The 23,850-nt window shown below is 39.0% G+C and overlaps 1 protein-coding gene across 4 annotated transcripts in view; it reads right to left on the reverse strand.

The window, feature by feature from the left end:
* Positions 1-10,305: 10,305 nt before the first annotated feature.
* Positions 10,306-23,850, reverse strand: part of SERTAD2 (SERTA domain containing 2) — a 126,229-nt gene continuing 112,684 nt past the window's right edge. For 3 of the 4 annotated variants that reach the window (XM_082249581.1, XM_082249582.1, XM_082249583.1), the window contains one exon: positions 10,306-12,006. In XM_082249581.1, the coding sequence (XP_082105707.1) occupies positions 11,061-12,002 (942 nt within the window). In that variant the 5' untranslated portion in view covers positions 12,003-12,006 and the 3' untranslated portion in view covers positions 10,306-11,060. Of the gene's footprint in view, positions 12,007-12,602; positions 12,684-23,850 lie in introns of all 4 variants that reach the window. The other variant, XM_082249580.1, reaches the window with a different exon arrangement.

Raw genomic sequence — 23,850 nt, forward strand, 5'->3', positions numbered from 1 at the left:
GTATTGTAACTGTACTGTCTGCCCTCATTTTGTAAAGCGCTGTGCAAACTGTTTGCACTATATAAATTCTGTATAATAATAATAACAAACTGTAGAATAATCCTTCATAAGAACTAACGCTCAATGGCCATGCACAGCCAGCCGCCATCTTGTATCTCTATTAGCATAATTACTATGCTGTGCTTCCAAACAGGAAGCACAGCATATACATGACATAAAGAAATATGGCTTCCCTCTTTCACATATAAACAAGAAAACTTCAAAAAGTATTGTAAAAAAACATACATACTCATTGATACTAAAGTTTCTTTTAAATGTTTATTGTATAATATAAAACTACAAAAAAGACCGCTCATTTCCATGTACATTTGCCCAATTGTTTTTCTTTACAGTCCATACCTTCGTGTGAATACAGTAATGTGATATCAGACGTGTCTGTCGTATTGCATAGAAAAGGCACAGCACTAAGGTCTGTGGGAGGAAACGGCGGCCTTTGCCTCGACAATGATACTTTCATGCATTGCCCAATTCACAGCAACTGTATGTTTTCTGTCAAAACCCATAAACAATAATGAAAACTTGCATAAAATTGAGACAGTTTGGGTGTTCCATTACTCAGAATACACTTTTGGCCAAGCTAGTTTGGGTCAAGCAACTAAAACGCAGTGTGGGGTAATGGCACATGGAGCCAAGCGATGACTACAAATTCCAGCAAACTCCATGGGACTGAGAAGTCCTTGACAGGTGTATACCACATATACCTGGTGTAATGGCCTCATGTAGAAAAGTGTCCACATTGCTCAGAGCAACATCAGATTTCAGCTGCAAGAGAATGAAAGGAAGAACCAGATTCTTTCAGAAACCTCCATACCTAGGGGCTAGCCATGTAAGGAAAGGGTCCACATTCTAATTCAGCCCTTCTCAACCATTTTATCCCAATGGAACCTCTAAAATAAATTTATAGGGTCTTAGGGAAACCTTAATAAAACCAAATTATTGGTGTCAAAGGCAAAAATGCCCCGTACATTGGTGGTCAATAAAAATAATACAATTGTTACAATGGTGGTAAAATTACCAACCTTAAGCTAAAAAGATAATCCGTGTCATGATAACTGTCTTTGCCAAGTGGTATTGGTCCTGGAATTATGTACACAACAGTAAATGGAATTTCAATCACAAACAGATCAAGGAACCCCTAGCAACCTCTGGAGGAACTCTAGGGTTCCACAGAACCCAGGTTGAGAATGACTTTCCTAATTCATTATCTATACTGTAAATGTATAGTACATATGTGATGAAGTGCTGGACTGTATTCAACCTATAGATAATGGTACAGTGCTATTTGATCTCTGTGGCGTATATTCACCTAACATTAAACAGTTAGAAAGAGAAATGTTTCAGCATTTTCTATATAAGCAGCTGTGAACCTATGAGGGTCCCGCTAAGAGCATTGAAGGTGCAGCTGTGACTGCAAAGCCACGTTACAAGGCAAAATGCTCAGGTAATATTTTCCCAAACATATTGGACTCCTTTTCCAGACAAAACACTGAACACTATATTATGTAAAATATAATACTTTCACCGTGAGGCTCATTTGCAATGTGAGGAACACAGTCATTAGCCTTCGGTTAAAGGACCCAAACAAAGGTCCCTATGTACCACTTGCCAAAACAGACCATGGAGACCAGAGTTTTGTGGTGCATGCCTTGGTGAAATCACCTTTTCCCTTGAAAAGTGGTGATGAATTTGTTCAGCCCACAGAAAGGCTCATTTCTCTGTGAGCAAAAAAGATGGCCCGTACGACTGCGGGTTAAGTGAGGGAAAAAAAATTCAGCTACATAAAAAAAAAAAATACATTAAATGTAAAACAAAATAACTATAGCTACTTTTCTAAAGAATTTTTGTTAAATACTGTGGGATATATGAAAGTGCAAAAGTAAATGCAAGTCATAGAATTAGCCTGCTTTTCCAGAACATGCTTTGGGCCAAATTACAGTTGTAGAAGAAAAACTTTTCTGTGCTGCCGACAGAATGTTGCTTTCAATCTCCCACACTGCACTGGGAGAATAAAAATGGGAATATTACTGGCTGACGCATTGATGAATAAGGGCCATTGTGTTGTATGGCTACAGTGCTAATGGCATTTAAAATATTTCTCAGTAGCTGAAAAACATAATTTAGAAACCTAAAATATATTTCTATAGGCCGCTAAAAGTATTAAGTAAAAATGGTTTCTTAAAGTGTCAAGCCAACAACTTTTGTTTAGTTAGAGTGAGGAAGAATTAGAACGAAGTTTAGATTTTTATGGGTTTTCATGGCTTCGTTAGAAAGGTTTACCCTCACTTCCTGTCCTCCTAGCTACAGTTTCATCAGACAGGAACTGAGGAAAAATTTGAAATGGGGACACAGGCAGCAGGTTGGGGCTTGGCATGCAATTCATATAACTGTCAATTCCAAACAAACAAAATATATAAATTTATAATGGTACCCTATTCCATTTTATTATGAAGGAAATACAAGAATGTTAATCTGACTATTTCTGAGTAATGGAACACCAAACAATAGTGTGAACTGTGCATTTATGAAAATGGTATGGCGGACATTTTTTTTGCCTCCCACCCACTTCCGAAATGGACATACATTCCTAAACACAGTACATTCCTACCATACATTCTGTACATGTTACAATCCAGATGTTAGCTTCACAATAAAATAAATATATTTACAAAAGAAAAAAAAAGGGAAAAAAAAAAAGTATAAATAACTTAAGAGAAACAAATCACTTCAAAATCAAAGCGGATTGGTTCTGCTCAGTTCTTGTCACGTCATTGCACATGAATGTGGAAAACAAAATTAACTTCAGCAATTACAACACTTTAATATTTCGTTCTTCACCTATTTGATGAATTAAAATGCTCATGAATGACCATCTTTACATAGGTGGCACACAAATTGAAAATGGTAGACAAGGTAAACAAAGTTAAAAAAAAAAAATAGTAATAATAATAGTTATTATAATGATACTATGCTTGGAATTAGAGAGGAGCCATTTTGTAATTCCCTTTTCTCTGTTAATTATAAAGCAATGTAAAATTTTCTAGCTTTTATAGTAAAAAAAACACAGTAATACACTTAGGTACTCTGTGCAATAAAATCGGCACGGATGGAGCAATAAGAAAATGTAATATACTGTATGTACATTAAAGGCCCATTCACACTTGTGTGCGCTCTTGAGCACCATAATCCGCAGTGTATGCGCATTACTATTCATTTTCAATGACACCCAAGACACATACACTGAGTAAACAAATGCATCTGCCCCTTAGCATGCATCACAATACATGTGTTGCCTTGTGGTGCACTGGAAAAAAAATGAAGCAGAGCATTTTTTGGTTTTGCAACAAAAATAAAACACACAGGAACACTTGTGTGAATGAGCCAATAGTGGCCTAATATTGTTTATAAGTGGATAAATATATGTGTGAATGCAGGCTTAAATGGATTGTGACCTTTTAACATTTATTTAAATTGCTGCTCAGTAAAAAAAAATGTATATAAAATCTATTTATATGTAGTTTTAAAGCCTTTAAGCCAATTTAAAGCCAATAAGTAAGGGTTAAAATCTTACTCAGGCTTCTACTGCTCTCTGGGTTTTATTGTTTAGGTTGCCCCCCATCTCCTGTCCTACTCGCCCATGTGCCACATTACGGAGAGTGCAGGAGGATATCACCAATGGCCACTAGGACAAAAAACATTGACAGAGCTTTTAAAGAGGAAGTAAACCCTTCTCTGCAAGTTGTACCTATAGGTAAGCCTATGATAAGGCTTACCTATAGGTACTGTAAATATCTCCTACACTTGCACCGTTTAGGAGATATTTACCTTACATGCAGCAAGTGCCGTGACCGCTGGCTCCCGCGTGCGTGTGCGGGAGTGACGTCACCGCGGCTCCGGCCAATCAGATGGCCGAATGCCGTGATCCCGGAAGACGGGCGACTGAACATGTCGTCCGTCATAGAGGTAAGCGGGCGGTACAGCGGGGGGCTCGTTCTAAGGTAAGTATTTCATAATGAGCTAGTATGCGATGCATACTAGCTCATTATGTGTTTCTCTTTCAGCGTGAAAAAAAAAATTGGGTTTACAACCTCTTTAATTCATTTTTTATTCTACAAACTATCAGTATTTTATTGAAATATGCATCCCCATTTATGCATCTCCTTTACTCCCTGTCCCAACCACTGCCTGCCTTGGGGTATGCTCTCCAAGAGAGAAATAAAAAAATAAAAAAACGGACCATCCCTCCTCCACTTCAGCAAAAAAAGGTTTTGCTGAAATTCTACTTTACGTGAGGTTAGGACATTTTAAATAAAAATTTGTTGTTAAATGCATCACAATGTGTGCAAAATTCAAAAGGCACACCCATAGGAAAAATTATTGGAGAAAATAATAAAAATTGCCCTAAAACACTCAAATATGTACAAAAAAAACAGGTTTTATCTCACACTGGTCCTTATTTTCAGCAGGTTAACTCTTGAAAACAATTTCAAGGATATACTTGTTAAAAACTGTTCTCATTCCATTATTGAGGCTGAGCTCCTGACAGATTTAAATGACACACATTAACGCATCTCTGTTCATCTTTAATATATTACTGATTTAGTTTTTTTTTTTAATGCATCAATGCAGCAGTTTAAGCAGCTGAATTTGAAGTGGAATCAGCTTCTTGCAGTCTCTGAACAGCAGTGCTCATGTGCTAACAGGAAATGAACTGATGGAAGTAGGGCAAAGTGATAAAAGGGTTCATTAATCAATGTTTACATCCATAGTTCACACAATGTTCAACCAAAATTTACACAATTTTCTGAATGAATCTAATGTGAAAATGTGTAAATCTTTGGTGTAAATATCGATAAATAGACCTAAAAAAAGAGATCCTGTCACAGGCTGGGGGAACAAGTTCTGTAAGTGTTAGCTGTGTTGCAGTGTTGAATTAAATTTAAAACTGGATGGACAAAAAAAAAATGGCTTCCTTATATGTATTTCATCTGTGTATTTAATGGTTTGCCTAGAGTCTAGAGTTCAGGTTTAAGTGGTTGATTGTTTCAGCTTTTTGTTAGCAGGAAAGGTTTTGAACACATTGAGAAGAACAATTCGGTAAATCTAAATATGGATACGGATGGTAAATGGCAATGTGCTAGACTTCGGTGGATGGGAAAGAATCTGCTAGGCCCTCAAAATTCACATCCATTTTACAATGTTGGTAGGTTGCATATGTTAATTGGATTTCTTAAAACTAAAGATTCATAGTTTTTCAGCAGTAGACTATATTCACTTACTTGATAAATGTCAAAGAAAATAATTAAATTAGTAGATTAATCCTAAAATTATAATTTAAAAAACACTTAGACCCCGAATGAGCTACAATTCATATTACAAATACAAAATGGCTACTGTCTCCAATACCAGCTAAAAAAATTATATAAAAAAAAAAAAAGCTCTAATAATTTGAACATAAATTATATATTCTTCATTATATATTTACATATATCATCACTTTCATGGTGTTGCCTGTCATTTAACACCTCTCACCATAAAATATGTTCCTTAGATAATTAATACATACATGCTATAAAATAAATAAAAAATCTATACGTTTGTTTAGTAAAGTAATATGGAGCTGAATAAATTCACATTTCCCGTGTGCATATATATTATCAAACTTTAACACAGGAAGCTCTTCACAAGCAAAGGGCCTACAGCCATCACATGGACCTTGCTGGAAAGAGAATCCATGTGGTGCATCTCTAAAGTGCCATTTACAGATAAACCCAATCTGATCAACGGCAAGAAGTGAGCAGATACCACTTTATATTGCCCAAGAACATAAAAACATAATTTAACATTTCTTAAATAAATTAATATAAAAGTAATTTCTAAAGAAGCCATACAATTAAAAAAAAGTAGATTGCAACCTGTAGTTAACAGCTAAAAGTACCATACAGAAAGCAAAGAAATACTGCACAGAGGCTGGAGTAAGGACTGGATTTTCTTCTTAACCAAGACATTCACTCTTAAACCAAAGTCGTGCCATAAAGATCTAAAATTTAAGACACAGTTTTTCAGCGCTGAGGTAAGCCACAGATCAGAGAGATGGTCTTTTATGGGAGTTCCCTATTAAACTGTAAGAATGGAAAAGGTAATGTATCACCCACGGCAGTCAGTCAGATTCCAATTTGCATCAAACAGGTTTGACACCAGCAACGAGTTGTCTACTACGGGCCAAGCTTCTATGGCCCATATGTTTTACATTTGTAGAATTCTTTTGAAAATCAGTTTATTCTGTAAATCGCTGCAAAGAACAATGATGTGAAAAGTGTAGCAATCCATACCAAGCAATAAGAATAAAATAAATAAACTGATGCCAGTAATCAAAATTTGATTGGTTTCTCTGGGTTGCTGCACTTGCACATCCATAGCCTTTGGTGCTTTTATAAGATACTAACTTTACACTGAATTAGAAACTACTGAATCCAGGGACAGTCACATCCAATGAGTTACTGAATATACATTTTTTTCTCCATTTTTTTCCTTCCGAAAAGGTAATTGGCTGTAGGGCTGAAATTTACTTAAAGAAAATGGAACTTCGTGTAAACAAACCACAGGTAATGAGAAGTGATGGCACTGTCCAAACAACTGGACAGATTCCAGCTGTTGCTTTTCTAGTGCCAGTTACAAAACAATAACCAGACTAAGGCTATATGTAACAGAACTTTTTCTTATTCTTTGGTTTGATAATGTAAATGTAATGTAACCTATAGTAAGGGTATATCTAGGAACAGCTCCTCACAAAGTTACAGAACAAATCATTTTGAGCCTCCACTGCCAATTTGCCTGAGGAAAGAATAGCAACCTGATGCCAAGTTTTTTTTCAGTATGGGCAAATGAATGGTGAGTGTTGCCATGCACAACGTTCACTGTCTAATATATTGATGCGTAAGGTATTTTGTTTTTTTCTAACATTTGGTCATTTCATCTGGTTGCATGACTATATATATATATATATATATATATATATATATATATATATATATGTATATATATATATATATATATATATATATATACACAGTATATATATAAAAATAACGTTTTCACTACTTCTTAGAGATTCGGGGTTTGATATATTCAAACTGTACCCAAAACAGAGTTTATGCCATTAACAACCAATAGGTTCTTTTCTTCCCTGGAGTAGATTAAAAAAAAATCCGCTCAAATCTTATTGACTGCAGAGAGAACTACTTTGACTTCCCATTCTTTCAGTTTTTATACATGAATAACATCTTTATAAATGAGTCCACTGCTCATATAAAGCAAACAACTCAGATACCCCAGTGTGTTCAATCTAATACTGCTGCCAAAACACAAACCCCATTTAGTACCTGCAAGTACATCTGAAAAAGCCTCTAATGGATTTTGGATAACAAATACATGATATCCATAAGACAAATCTTCCTGACGTGGAGCTACGCCCTTTTCTTTCAATGTCTAAACTCACTCCCGCTATCCAGCAGTCCAATGCCCCTTGACTCAGTGGCCAGTGGATCTCACACTGGGTTGTTAAGCATTAGACATGGCTTAGCTCCAAACCAGGAATCAGTCAACAAATTGGACCTGTGTATAGCAAGACCCAGGGTCAAAGATATGGAGAAATCGATGAGAGGATTTCTAGAGGTACCTGCAGACAACATAGGGAGGGCATTTTATTAGATTGACATACTGATGGAACTGACAAGTTCTCTTCAAAAAAATACATACATAGCAAGAATGGCTAGAAAAGGACTTTTACAATAAAATTAAGGGATTAATTACAGAAGCGCATAAATAAGAATATTTTTTTCACATAATACATAGTATTGGTAAGAGTGAATGTCCCTTAATGTACATGATATAAATAGAAAATTAATAATGATGCAAACATGCCAAATGATGATGTCATTCTGGGAAAACCAGTCATGGATTAAAAAAAAAAAACAGATTTCTTTGTTACAGCTTTCACCTTGCTGCCAGAAAATGAGGCTTTCCATATACAATACAAAATATACTGTAGAGAATACAAAAACACAAGAGGCACAAACACCCAAAATATGGACACAAATTTAAAGTGTGTTACTTTAACATTTACTGGTCTCACACGCATTTATAGTGACAGCCATTTTAAGCAGTACTTCAGATAATGTAGTCTCATTCCTTGAGGAACAAGTGACATCCTTGTGTCATGAGGCCAGTGGATAAGCAAGCCCGATACGTTTAGTAGATGGCTTTAATAATGAGGCAGTGTTGGTGGCTCTCATTCCGATCAGGCCCCACGGGAGTTGTATTTACTGTATTTCCTAGTGAAAGACCAAATATTGGTTCACACTGGCTGCTTTCATTATGCATGGGAGGCCAATACATCTTAAAAGCCATTATCCACTCAAAGGTGATATTTTTAATTTTAGGTAGACCCCAAATCACATGCCACCTTCTCATCTCCTATCTCTTGGGGACTCCTAATTGCAAGATGGCCTTGCCAGAGTCCACTCTACTCTGCCTCAACAAGAGGTTAAGCAAAGGCAACACACTTAAATTTTTAGAATGTAAAACTAACGTGACAACTTGAGAGAATGGTGGAGGCTGGCTCTCTGGGTTGGAAATCTCACAGCCAAAGTTTTCAAGACTCAGTGGCTGATTCAGCAAACAACAACCCGAAATGTGGCATATCAGTTTTGGTTGGAGATAACCTTTAAGAAACACTAGCTGACCTTGATAAAAGCTGGTACACAGCAAAAATGCCCATTTAGCCAGGTAACCATTCAGATCATAACTGGATTTTCTAGTGCCATTTAGAACATTAAAGCAAGCATCTAACACAAAGCATGCATTTTGTCTTTTCTGTGCTCCAGTTTTCATGAAAGTTCTGCATTTTCCTCTAAACAAGATTAAGGAGAAAAGTGTCAGCTCAGTGATTTAAAAAAAAAAAAAAAAAAACAAAGAAAAAGGAATTGATCGCGTATACCCATTTTGTTCTATTTTTAATTTTATAAAGGCTTTTCTAGTGTGAGAATAGAAGACAAATTTCTCATCCTAAAACAAATGAGTGGTACAAAAATTGCATATGTACCCAGTTAAAGGGGTAGAAAAAGGTAGTGGCCACTGCCTTGACTTAGCATGTTGTCCAAATGAAGGAGGTCAGGTAAGTATTATATAATGCCAGCTGTTTGTAGGCATTAAGACTTAATGTGTAATGTTTTTAAAAGAAATAAAGTGTGAAGACAGTGGATGGTGAGGGTGCACAATGTGAACAATCATTGGTATTCACGAGGTAGCTGGGAGGTATTCATATACAAATTAAAAGTAAGCAGGGAAAACACACTGTTATAAATAAACTACTTTTACTAAATATAAATAAGAGTCCTAGACCCAAATGGTTCAACCCTTAAAGGGTGCCCCGACCCCTCTGGTGCTCTTTTGACAGACAATTAGGATGCTAGTATTCTTGGAAAACAGAGATTTTCTTTAATACATCCAATATCAATGCTCTGGCAAGTATAGTATAGACCCCATACATCTGGAACCTACACCTTTAAACTGTCTGTACTAACACCCCATTAAAAAGTAGTGGAAGTCTTTTTGGTTATAGGAACTCTATTTTGCTTGCATCTAAGGGTTTTTATACGAATTAGTCGTTTATTATCAGGTGTTTCTCAATTGTCTACACTGGATTGCCATTTGGTCTAGTATAGGCAAGAGCACCTATACTGCCAATTCCCTAGTTTAAGTTAAGAAAAATGTAGATTGGACAGTAACCAGCAGAGAGGTTTTGCTACAGGAATCTTTCTATGATAAAATAGGGATGGCAAATCTGCTACTTTTGGGCCAAAGTCTGAAATAATAGTTTTGGGCAAGCCTGTTCCTCAACTGTGCTGATTGCACAAATACAGTAAACCATTCATTAAAACACAGTCTAGGTAAAACCACAGACAGCATTAATGCATCTCAGCTACAAGAGGGGCATCTACCTACCTCATCTACCTACTAATAGATTGTGTTCTGAGAAAATTTTTAGTTTTCCCTATCAAAGGGTATCTGTGCTGTGACTTGATGACCAGTACACTTTAATGGCATCATGAAACAAATACAGTTAACACCCATATACCTGTAAAATTGTGGATGATAGCTCAGACAGTTGAGAATAAATACCCAGGTGACTAAATAAATAACACTTTTTTTTGCAGACAGCAAAACAAATTTTGGAAATTACAAAAATGTGTTGCAACTAAAGAGGGAAATAACCCACCCCCTTGCCTCAAAATACAGCTTAGTGGCCAAATACCTACATGGACTGGAAAGTTTGGGCTAATATTGTACATCTTAATTAGCAAGGATCTTTATATGCAAATTCTAACAAATATTACTTAGTCGCTCGAAACACTTGTTCCAGCAAATTTTTTTCTTTTTTTTTCTTTTTATAGAAAATCAATATAATAAACGAGAGAATCTGTACAAAAATATAAAAACATTTGGGCAAGGGGACCTAAGCAGCCATTTATACGCAATTCTTACTGGAAAAGCAGTAATTAATGCCTCCGATTTTTTTTTTCTCCCAACCTAAAATGGACTAAAATGCCAAAAAAAAAAAAAAATGGGGCTCTGATTACTTACGTAATAAAATTTACCTCTTGCAATAAAACTTATTGAAAAAATAGACAGTTATGCACATGCAATTTACAGCGTTCCCCAACACAATTCTTGTGCTTATACATGTACAACTCAAACTGGCGTCTAAGTTGACACTCGGTAGTTTGTATGAAATCTTCAGTGGACTGTAGTATGATCGGCCATGGAGAACGACTTATAAAGTATCTCCAAAGCAGTCATACAGAAGGCACTCCGATACAGCGTAATGCAATATTTAAACAAGATCCTTTTTTGTTTTTCAAAAAAGGCAAGAGTATTCATGCACAGTGCTGTGAATCTGTGGGGGAGGGATGAGGATTATAAAGAGTCAATGACATGTTCTCTTAGGATCCAACCAAAACCTCCATAATATGGTCTAGTTCTGTAAGGTCCATCTTAAAAGGCTGATTTGGGGTTACTGGTTGGCTGCTATAAGGGGACAATGTTTTAAGGAGTTCATCTGGTGCCATCTTAGAGGCTGCTCCAGCATTTGATGTACAAGGGTCAAAATCGTACATGGACGTGTCAATGTCAGAAAAAAGGATGTCATCTAAGGTCAGGTCTGTAAGAAAGCCGGTGGAGGTTGTTAATTCAAAATTCCCAGGAAGAGAATCCATTAGTTTTGGCTCACTTGTTCTGTTCTCTTGTGTTCCCTCAGACTTAAGAGATCCTGCTGTGACAGTTCCATCTTTTAGGTCTGCTTCCGCCATTGCCTCTGTGGAGGTAGATGTTGGACAAAGCTCCTCAATTTCGTCCAAGGCTGAGGAGAAACTGTCTTTTACTGGCTGGACAGGAGGCAGCGGTGAAGGTGGTGGGAGCTTGCTGCTAGGACTATTCTGCTGGACTGTTTGGGAAGTGCAAAATGTGTCCTCCTCAAGCAGAGAGGCCGGGGTGAGACAAGACTCTAGTGGTGTAGTGTTTATTAAGTCAGTGGGTTGTAGGGTAGGTTGGGAGGCAAGATGGCTGAAAGCAGGCTGTGCCTCCTGAAAGGTGTCACAAAGAGGGTCTGATGACTGTGAAGTGCTAATAAATACAGGCCTCAGGCTGCCTTCTTGTTTCAGCTCCTCCTGTATCCGTCTTAACATGTTATTAATTAAAACAGTTTTCTGCAAGCTTGGCTCAGTCAAGGGCCTGTGATTGTAGAGTTTCATAAGGGAAATGTTGAAGATAGTCTGGCGCTGTAAGGTGTAGGATACCTTCGAAGGCCCATCTGTCGGTGACACCACTTTGCTTTCCAGCCCATCTTCATGCTCGTCAAACTTTCGCTTTCCCGCTTTACCCAACATATATCTAAAGAAACAAAAAAATGATTACAGAGGATTTAGGCATATATGAATATATCACAGTTTTATATATGTTTTATATATGTAAACACAATTTAAACAGATTCTGACAAGAATGATCAAAGTTATTTGTAAAAAGTAGCTGTGCCCAAATAAAAACTCGACTGTAATTTCAGTTGAGACAGTGTGATTTCAAGTAACTCAACAGGTTTCTAACATTGATAAAATGCATAGAGGTTCATGCATATACCTTCATGAGTATCACAGAAGTCCCAAAACCCAGAGGTCTCAAATATCCAAAAATCTCCTAGTCAAGCAGAGCTCTGGCTTCTGTGCCTCCCTCACCCGTACTAGAGACTGTCCAATAATGAGGCATGTGCATGGAAAGACCAGCACTCAACTTCACCAGTAAAAGTCAGTCTTTGCATATGAAGCTTTTATAGAGTACTATGTAGAGCCCTGTGTGCCTGAATTCTACTTAGGTAACCAGTTTTTTAAGACTCAGAACCTCACTTAATTTAATTAGTTTCTTACAGGCCCATTATTGTAAAAAGAAAAAAAAAAAAAATGAAATTCTGGCAATCGTGTGTGGTTAAAACTTACAATGATAGCATTATTCAGTATATAAATTTCATTTTTTCACATGCCTTTTATATTTTTCTTCATATATACCCATAAACCAGGCTGCCCAGCAAAAGTGGCAGTTACAGGTGTTGGGAAAAACTATAAAACTGGCATGGGTGCTTACAATGTCCTAATTTTTTTTCTAATGGTTTCAACGAGAAAAAAATAAATAAAATTAGGGCCCTTTCAAACGGGCGTTCCGCATTTCCGTATATCATCCTATTTTTTTGCGGATGATTTACGGACATAATGCATGTCAATGGCATTGCGGATGTCAGCGGATGACCATCCGCTGACATCCGATTTTCGTCCTTGCAGTTCTGTTCCGTTTTTTGGAACGGAACAGAACCCTATTTTTGTTCCATTTAAAAAACGGAATGGATGCAAAATCGGATGTCAGCGGTGTCATCCGCTGACACCCGCAATGCCCATAGACATACATTATGTCCGTATATCATCTGCAAACGGATGGGATGATATGCGGAAATACGGAGCGGATGACACAAGGGTCATCCGCTCCGTGAAAAAAAAAAGCACCGGAGCGGAACAAAAAACTGAACGGCCGTGTGAAAGAGGCCTTACTGCTCAAAATGTATTAGCAGTGACAACAGTTCGGTGATTTCACTGCAGAACCAACAGCATTGTCACCTTGCTAAAAGTGGTTGAAAATAGGCTGAACTGTGGGCAGGATCAAAACGTAGGTATACATCAAGGGGTACACTGGCAGCTTCTAAAAGTACTTCTCTTAGACAACAAAACCCCAGAACAAAAAGCTAAAGGTTCTTGTAAATAACTACTAATCTTATAGATGTAAGTATTTATTCAAGAACTCCAGCTGTAAATGTTTTTAGAACTACCACTGGTTCTTTACAACTCTCTAGAAGCAGACCCTTAACAGGGGCTTTTCAGCCAAAATTCTGACATTATCTGTTTAGGTATGTTTTCTATATAAATTGTTAATTATTTGAATCTCAGGTAGGGGCGTACCTACGGGGGTCACAATTGCGACCTGGCCCCATGCTCCAGATGGCCCCCTGTACACCTTGACTGGAGGGGCGGCGTTATATATGGAAACAAATCCCCTCCCTCCTACAGCCGCTGAATGCCCACTTCTCCTCCTCTCCCTCCCGCAGGCATTCATCAGGTGCAGCAGGGAGAAGAATGGTTCTTCTGTACACTGCTGCCCCTCCCATCCAATTTCTAAATGCTCCCAACGGGCCCCTGTCCTCTCTCACAGTCCCCCATCCCTCCCAGCTCTGCGGGGTTCCCTTTCTCCCACCAGCTACAGTGCAGGGTTGCTGCCTGGATGGAGAATGGGGAAGGGGCCGGCATTTACCTGCCCCTTCCTTGTCTGAATGAATAAATAGAGTCAGTGATCTGTATCGATCACTGACTCTGTCCATTCAAAACTGAAACATGGTAAACTGTGTTCATTATGTTTCAGTTTGTGAATGAACATGAAGCTCTGTACAGAGCTATTCCTGTCCATTCATTCCCTACAGCTTAGGCTGCAGAGATTGGGTGTCCTCAGTCTTCTTTCTCTGTCTCAAAGGTGGAACATCAGAGGTCTGTTTAGATCCCTGATATCGCACCAAAGCCCCCAACGGGGCTCCTAAAAATTATACAATTAATAAAAAATAATACATGAAAAAAACTACCAGGATCGCAAAGGTCACACTTGCGACCGGGCCCTGGCTTTTCTCTACCGAGCTTGAAGGGAATTTTAACCACTTAACGACCGCCCACCACAGTTTTACTGCGGCAGGTCGGCTCTGTCCTGCAAAACGATGTACCTGCTTCGCGGGACCGCTAGCGGGGGCACGTGCGTGCGATCAGCGGGTCCAGCGGCTTTGATTGCTGCTGGACACCCGCGATCGTTCCTTGTGGAGGCAGACCAGCGGTCTAGCGTTGTAAACATGGCAGACTGCTGTTCTGTCAGTGATGAACACAGGGATCCTGTGTTCCTCTTATTTAGGAACACAGGTCTCTGTGTTCATGCAAAAAGCCCATCCCACCCACAGTTAGAAAGCACCCCCTAGGGACACATGTAACCCTTTGATTGCCCCTGGTATTAACCCCTTCCCTGCCAGTCATTAATACAGTTACAGTGCATATTTTCATATTTTTAGCACTAATTACTGTGGTAATATCACTGGTCCCCCCCAAAAGTGTCAAAAATGCCAGTTAGGTGTCTGATCTGTCCGCCGCGATGTCACGGTCCCGCTAAAAATCCCGCTAAAAATCGCTGATTGCCACCATTACTAGTAAAAAAAATAAATAAAAATGACATAAATCTTTCCCCTAGTTTGTAGACGTGATACCTTTAGCACAAACCAATCAATATACACTTATTGGGATTTTTTTACCAAAAATATGTGGCAGAATACAAATTGGCCTCAAATTATGAAAAAATTCGATTTTTACATTTTTTTTTTTTTTTTTATTGGGAATGTTATATAACAGAAAGTGAAAAATATTGTTTTTCTTTTCAGAATTGTCGCTATTTTTTTGTTTATAGCGCAAAAAATAAAAATCGCACAGGTGATCAAATAGCACCAAAAGAAAGCTCTATTTGTGGGAAAAGAAGGACATCAATTTTATTTGAGTACAGCGTTGCACGACCGCGTAATTGTGAGTTAACCTAACGCAGTGCCGTATCGCAAAAAATGGCCTGGTCATTAAGGGGTTAAAACCTTTCGGTCCAGAAGAGGTTAAGGTGTCAGAATCTCTTTAAGTTTCAGTGTAATGCAAAGATTTAAATGACATTTTACAGACAAAACCAGAACTGGACCACAAACTGTCAACATTTTAAATAGAGACTGTATATTCCTGGCCTACCCAGCCTTAGCAGATAACTGGTTAATCGCACAGTCATTAAATCATACTGTTATGGGAATTGCTGTTACAGCGTGCAAGTCCTAAAGTGGCAGCACGTCACATCAGTCCCCTGATAATTATCAGGATTAGCTCTAGATAGGAGATGATCCCTGTGTTAGCACAAATGAAACAGCAGACGTATCGTGGATGCTTGAGGAACGGTTCAGGCAGCTAGTGCCCCTCAGTTCAGAAACTCAAAACTTGTGCTCCCTTCACAGCCTCTGGGACTTGTAGTTCTCCAGCAGATGTATGACCCCAGGATAACCCGATCTGCTTTGGAAAATGATACGGTGAATAATCATTCAAAATGTGCCTGATCGTCACCCTTCTTCACATAAAAGGGTCTTCCTTACATCTTTACTTCCAAAACAACAATAAAACCCTCAATATGCCATATCTGCAAAGCCTCTTATATTCAATGCTCAAATAGCACCAATGTGTCTGACTAAGGCCCCATCACCATCATGTGCATCATCATCATCATCACCACCATCATGTGCATCATCATCATCTGCATCATGGGTGTATGAATAAATGCTTCAAATATTCTATCAGAAGTTGTCAGAAAAAGGTGCCTTTATTGTCACATTTTACACTCATATTGCAACTAAATAGCATAGGAGCGTAAACTCCTTTTATTGGCTAAAATATAAATTTTCTTCTAGCCACTAGACAACATTTACATGGATGTTTAGAAGCGTTTACGTGCGTGCATATTCACATTAGATAACCCAAAGCTGCTTTCAGGAGGTGTAATAAAAAAAAAAAAAAAAACACCAAACGCCTCTTCCAGTGGCATTTTTCTGCCGGTGTGCACGTGGATTAAGTGGCCAACAATACCATATTTTATCAGCAGGTGGCAATATTCAATCTTAAGCCACAACCTCTAGTACCAGAGATAGCTGGGCTGTGCAGGAGGATAAATTAGAGGAGTTGCTATTGGCTAGGCTGCCTTCTTCATTGCTCACAACCCTGAAGGGTAACTATGTAACCAATACTGTAATTCACAAACAGCGATAAGTATTTTTTGCTGTGACCTGGTAAAATATAATTGGTGGTGTCTGAGGACAGTTTGTCAATTTCTACACATTGTAATAAGCCTGTGTATTATCATTAATATAAAAATGAAGACATAGAACAAAATGCTATTCACCAAATATTGTGTCTGTGGCATAAACTATAAGCAGAAAAGTGGTCTGATATCTGCATTAGACACAACAGTCTTGGATCAAGGTCACAGCCAGTCGTCAGTCACAGTTGGCTGTACGTTTCTTTATCATATGCAGACAATTAACACATTTTCTTAACCCCTGACTACAATTAGGTTACCAAGCATCACAACTCTGGAGCTACACCATCCTATCTGGCTGTACAGAACCTATGGGGTTGATTTACTAAAACTTGAGAGTGCAAAATGTGGAGCAGCTGTGCATGGTAACCAATCAGCTTCCAGGTTTTGAACAAGCTTAATTGAATAAGCTGAAGTTAGAAGATGATTGGGTACCATGTACAGTTGCACCAGATTTTGCACTCTCCAGTTTAGCAAATCAACCTCTATGTGTCCCCATTGCAGAACCACTATATGACCCCCCGTGCTCCAACCTTGCACGAAGGCAATTCCATTACTAAAGCCTGGACCACTCTAGGATAGTGCAGAAGAGACATTGTATTAACAGCAAGCTGTCTGAACTGAATATATATAATTTAATTTAAAACTGTATTTTCAATACAATTACTGTTTGAGTGAACCGATCCTTTAAGTTCCACCATGCCCTGCAATGTACCCCCCCCCCCCCACACCATTGTGCCTCTTCCCATTGAGATTTCATTTTTACAGTTACGCAGGTATACACTGAGGACAAGTATTCCTAAAAATAACCAATTTCTCTTTTCTCCAAAGGTGCAGGGGACACATTAAAAAGCCTGTGCAACATAATGCCAGCTGGGGACCCCTAGGCCTCTTTTTATGAAAATACGGATATGAAAATACGGATAGCCTTTCATCTAGCAGATCTGCATGTGCATATGCATCCTGTGCAATCAGGTAAAAACAAGTGTTCTTTGGTTCATTTTCTCTTCTGAACAAATATTTTTCAAATTGAGGGCAGTAGTAACAAAAAAGAAAAAAAAATGCATTATGGCCACTAGATGGAGTTGAGGAGCAGGGTAAATACATACGTGGAGATAAAACAATTCTATAGAACTCTAGAAGGAGATGGCAAATAAGTAACCAGCTCCACCTGGTGGCCATAATGCAGTTTTTTACCATTACTGCCCATAATAAAAGAACATTCGTTTAGAAGAAAAATATTCTAATGAACATTTGTTTGCCCAATTTACACAGAACAAAGTACATGCAGATTCATTGGACAAATGGCGATACATTTTTATTTTTTATAAATAACCTCAAGTATGTCCTTGTGCCAAATCAAGCAAGCCAAACAAAAATGACAACTGATTCAAGGAGAAACAGACTACCTCCAGGCATACCGGCCCTCACTTTACTCATTGCTGTATATGCTCTGAGATATAGGGCTCTCATAGATTAGAATTAGGGACCACACTTCACAGAGGGGCCTTACTTGCAAATGTGCGCAACTAAAACCTCTGCAAACTCCTAAAAAATGCAAATTTTGTTTATTTTTCTAGCTAGTAAGTGTGCTGAGAAATTGTTGTACTATATATATATGAGGAGTCTGAGCTTCTGGGATCACAGCTGTCCACACTGGCCTAAATCAGCAATAAAAAGTGTCAACAGTATAAAGGAACAGTAAAAATAAATTAAACTTGGTCTTTTAGTCTTAGCTAATGAAAGGAATAGAAAAGTAACTCAAGTGTACATTATCACCCAATAAAACAAGCAGAAGGTAAAGCCAAAATCATAATTATCAAATTCAAAGGTCAACTGTTTTGTAAGACTTCATTATAAAATCAAATCTCTGCATATATTAATATGTTGTGGTGTTCTCTATTAAGACAGCTGCCAATGTGAATAACCACCCATAGTTTATTTCCCTATTTTACACGTACAGTTGTTCCCTCTTTTTATTGTTTATCTGCTGTATATTTTCAGAAGCTGGTCATTTACTATGTGTGACTTTTGACAAATGTCTCATAACGGATGATTAAAAGCTACAACACAGATTTCCATTGTAGTAATACACCACAAAATCAGCATGAAACAGCTGGAAATTTTTAATGCAATAATACTGCTACCATAGCATGAAACAGCTGGATTTACCTGAACAGTAGACCTGCTATGTACAAACACTGCGACTGTCTAATAACTGACTAACTGCTACAAAATTTATCAAGAATTTGTGTACTCATTTTTTTTTTTTTGTTTTTTTTTGTTTGTTTTTTGATAATTGACTTTACCTCCCTGGCGGTATGATTCTTTCGGATTTTAGGTGCTGAAAGCGGTACCATTATTTTGCATGTAATTCTTAAGAATGAGCAGCCCAAACCAACTATTTACATATGATTTTATTTTTTACTGTGCGTTCTGCTTTATAACATCTCGGGTATGATAAAGTTTGAAACACAAAATCATAAATTATAATATAATAAATAACTATAAATAAGTATGTATGTATGTATATATATATATATATATATATATATATATATATCTGTATATATATATATATATATATATATATATATATACATATACATATATATATATATATATATATATATGTGTGTATACATATATAGATATACGTATATATAGATATATATAAAAAGTACAGTAGAACTGCAGGAAAGTGCACTGGGGGGCAAACTAATGTGAATTTATTTTATTTTGTAATGTATCAGTGTGTTTGGTGTGTTTTACTATTTGAATTTGCCGCCGGTTCCACCCCCCTGCGAGCGTCACATCGCAGGAGATGGAAGCCGGGGCACAGAGCATCTGGAGGAAGATCCGGCCGCCGCACACTGCGGGGATACATCGCTGGATCCCGGGGACAAGGTGAGTACCCTCTCTTCCAGGATCCAGCGATCTCCCTAGCGGTACCCCGAGTGTGGCTCTGGGTTACCGCTAATGGCTCTGAAATTTCACCCCGAGAATACCGGTAAGGAGGTAAAAATCTGTAAAACAAGAAAAGGTACAGCACAGAAAGGGTATGTGTTTTGGGTACCATATATTTTTGGCATTTCATAGGCAAATGCAATTTTATGGATTAACATATTTTGTATCCAATTACTTGAGGCAACCTCTATTTTTTATATTTTACCAAAAAAAAAAAAAAACCCATTTTATTGGCATGTACTAAAATAATTAATTTAAAATTAAATTAATTTAAGTGCATTTTTTAGTGAAAATTTAAATTCAATAAATAGTTATCATGTCAACTGACAAAAAAAATTGTAACGGCCCCCATTTTATTCTACAGACTCTGTTTTTAAAAAATATATAATGTTTTGGGGTTTTACATAATCTTCAGGCCTAAGACTCCGTTCACACTATGTCGGATCCGACTTCGGGGCTACCTGTGAAGTTGCGTGCACCGCGACATTGGCGCGACTTGCACGGACTTCATAAAATGAATGACTATGCAAGTCGCTCCAGGTCACCCCGAAGTAGTACAGGAACCTTTTTCTAAGTCGGAGCGACTTGTGTTGCTCCTATTAGAACCGTTCCTGTCCTACACTATGGGACGCGACGGACCGCGACTTGTCAGGCTGACCAAGTCGCGGTCCAAGTCAGATCAGTGTGAATGGGCTGTTAAATGTACATTTTAAAATGTGTGCAAAACAAATGAAACAAATAAAAAAACGGCTCAAGCAGCAAAATGGTTAAACACCTCTGCCTTTGTGCATCTAAATTACATGGAGGATGATGGGATTGGTAGTTTATAAAAAATTAAAAAAAGGATTGTTCTGCTGTCTGTTCAGCTCACAGGAAGTGACAAGGTCGTTACATGTCTGGCAGGATCAACAGGTATCTACTGTACTTGCTGATAATGTTCTTAATCTCAAAAAAGAAAACGAATGCAGCCACCAGGAATGGTAAGCTGCAATGTATTTTCTTTGATGGTAAAGTTATTCACGCAAATAGTGGCCTCACACTGGACATTGCAGGACACGTCTTAAGCAGTGTGAAGTGCAATACTACTAATAAGCAATACGGATCCTGGCAGTCAATCTGTAAGAGGAGTTTTTTTCCTTGTCAGAGTTGAACAGGAAATGACCAGAGAGCAATTTGCCTTTAGGAAATGACTGAAATCTTTGTAGCAGCTGATAGGGAAACTAGTAAGGAAAATGTGTATCTGATTTCCGTTCCAATGTGTCTACTGTATCAAAAATTAACTATGTGCCTGCTTTTTATATCTATAAAAAAAGGGAAGGAAATCAGATCACATTTCTCCACCAAGGACATTTTAACCTGGATCAAAGTCTAAATGTGAGTGGTGATACATGAAACAAAGAAACATTACACTGCCCCCCCCCCCCCATTATCCCGTGTTTTTTACCCCCTTCATGACCAGACCATTTTTTGCTATTCAGCAATTCGTCTACTTTAACTGACAATTGCATGGTCATGCAACACTGTACGCAAATTACATTTTTTCATTTTTTTTACACAAATCGAGCCTTCGTAGCGTCGGTTCACACTACGGCGATCCGACTTAGGGGGCGACCTGTGAAGTCGCGTGCACCGCGACTTCGGCACGACTTGCACGGTCTTCATAAAATGAATGTCTATGCAAGTGCATAGACAATGTAAGGTCGCCCCGAAGTAGTACAGGACCCTTTTTCTAAGTCGGAGCGACTTGTGTCGCTCCTATTAGAACCGGTCCTGTACTACACTATGGGACGTGACGGTGCGTGACTTGTCGATCCCTGCAGCATCTTCCTGGGTTCTACAATTCCCAGTAATGACACTCAGGGGTTGATTTACTAAATGAAAATAGACTGTGCACTATGCAAAGTGCAGTTTCACTCTGCAAGAGCAGTTTCTCTAGAGCTTAGTAAATGAGGTAAGGCTTCACTTTGCAAAAAGTACCCAATCACATGCAAGGAAAAAAAAACAAAAAAAAAAAAACGCATTTTTGCTTACACATGATTGGATGATGGAAGTCAGCTGAGCTTTTGCTCATTTATGAAGCTCTGAAGCAACTGCTCTTGCAGAGTGCAACGGCACTTTGCAAAGTGCACAGTCTATTTGCCTTTAGCAAATCCACCCCTGAGTGTCATCAGTGGGAACTGTAGAAGTCCTGGAGGCTCCAAAAATCCTGGAAGATCCAGCAGGGATCCTGCAAGAAATCCTGGAAGACCTGGCCAGAAGGGTATTTAAAGAAAAAATAGGGTCAAAGCTCTTTTGGCCCTATGTATCCTGTGGGTCACAGGTGGGCATTTAGTTCTGCACTCCTGTGACCCAAATTCAGCGGACAGTGGGCTTAGGCCATCCATAGATGTGCAAATATCTTTCCAGCAACCACGGGTTGCAGGAAAGTAATTTGCACGATTCCCCCATCAATGCAGACAGTGTTGACAGGGGAATCCCTCCTGCCGAGCAATTGTCTGCTCCCAGCAGAGGAAGCTGTCCCCGCCAGGAGAAGACACTGATTATCGCTAGCAACTTTAGCAGCCGCTGGCGATAATCACAAGCTGATTGATTGATCAGCTTGGTACATTCTGCCTGCCCAATAATGGTTTGAATCTCGGCCTGTTCCTGCTGAACTGGCCGAGATTGGAACCGTGTATGGCCGACCTAAAGCCAGCTATCAACTGATGTCACAGAGCCAGTCCAGGCTCTGTAGGGATCCAGGCAATAATGTTGGGATTCACCCAGATGCCTGGACCGGCCAGCAGCTCCTGCCCCCTCCACAGTCCAGCCTCACATTGAGCTCTGGAGGGGCGACTGACAGTAAAACCTGAGAACTGAGCCATCGGCAATATTTGATCACTCAGTTCTTGGTGTAGAGTCGGCAGAGGACAGCGGCAGCATCTGATCAATGCTGCAGCCATCTAGGTGAGTATGAATGTTTATTTTTTTTTTTTTATGCCCGCACTTCTCTTTAGAGCTCCAGCCTTTGATGTAGTTGGTGCTGAGTTTTATTGCCTGTGAACTGCAAACTTCCATTCACACCTGAGCGTAGCGATTTACTGGTATTTTTCGGGTGATTTAAAGCGTTTTTGCAGCTTTTTACAAGCATTTTTTAAAGTGTTTTAGAAGCGTATTACAAGCATTTACAGCTTCAGGCGCTTTTGTTTAGCAATAGAAAGAACTAGGGCAGTGATGGCGAACCTTGGCACCCCAGATGTTTTGGAACTACATTTCCCACGATGCTCAACTACAATGCAGAGTGCATTAGCATCATGGGAAACGAAGTTCCAAAACATCTGGGGTGCCAAAGTTCGCCATCAATGCACTAGGGGCGAGTGGGAGAGAAAATTAGGGGAGGAGAGCTGCTGCTCGAGCAGAAAACGAGCAACAAAACACTCGTAAAATGCTCAAGTCAGGCATTTCTGTTAAAGTCTATAGGGCCAAAAAAACGCTTGAAATCTGCCAAAAAGAAGCTCATGAACTTTTTTGAGCAACAGACGTTTTGCTTCAGGTGACAGAACGCTCAAATGTGAACAGGGGCCAATGAAATGAAGCTTTCATTTCAAGTTTGAAGCCGAAAATCACTCAGGTGTGAACAAGGCCTGGGATCTATAAGATGTACCTGCCAGGTTGTCTCCTGCAGAGAGAGTTCTGCTTTAAAGCGGAGTTCCGGCCACAGAATCGACATAATTAATTTTGGGCCATCCGCTTGCTCTTGGTCACCTGAAAATCAAATGGATAGTTATGATTTTTTTTTTTTGTTTACTTACCTTGTTATTGAAGAAAATATACTCCCTCTGTGGCCACGGCCCGCGCCGTCACTCTTTGCATTGATTCCTGGGAGCTGAACGTCATCACTCCCAGGAGTCAATGCGCCTGCACCGGCCCTGCTTGTCACTTCCGGTGCAGGCGTCTAATTTCCTGCTAAACAGCTTCTGGGCATGCCCAGAAGCTGTGGAGGGATGACGCGCGCCCGCACCGGACGTGACAAGCGGGGCCGGTGCAGGCGCATTCTGGGAGAAGAGGACACGGAAGAGGACGCAGAGGAGGACGCGCTGGCTTCAGCTGCCCACATCCGAAATGGCAGCGCTGGAGAAGAAATTTTAAAGGTAAGTATTTCTTCCTGCAGGTAAGTGCGACCCGGGACAGTACAGAGGCTATCCATTGTGGAATGTACTAGCCCTGACTGTCCCGGGGGTATTTTTAGCTAAATTTCACCCCCGCGGCCGGAACTCCACTTTAAGTAACAGAGTCACTCTAATAATTCACACTTTTTATTAAAATAGGTGTTAA

The sequence above is a fragment of the Pelophylax lessonae genome (assembly GCF_965119305.1).
Source record: "Pelophylax lessonae genome assembly, chromosome: 3".
NCBI classification, from domain to species: Eukaryota; Metazoa; Chordata; class Amphibia; order Anura; family Ranidae; genus Pelophylax; species Pelophylax lessonae.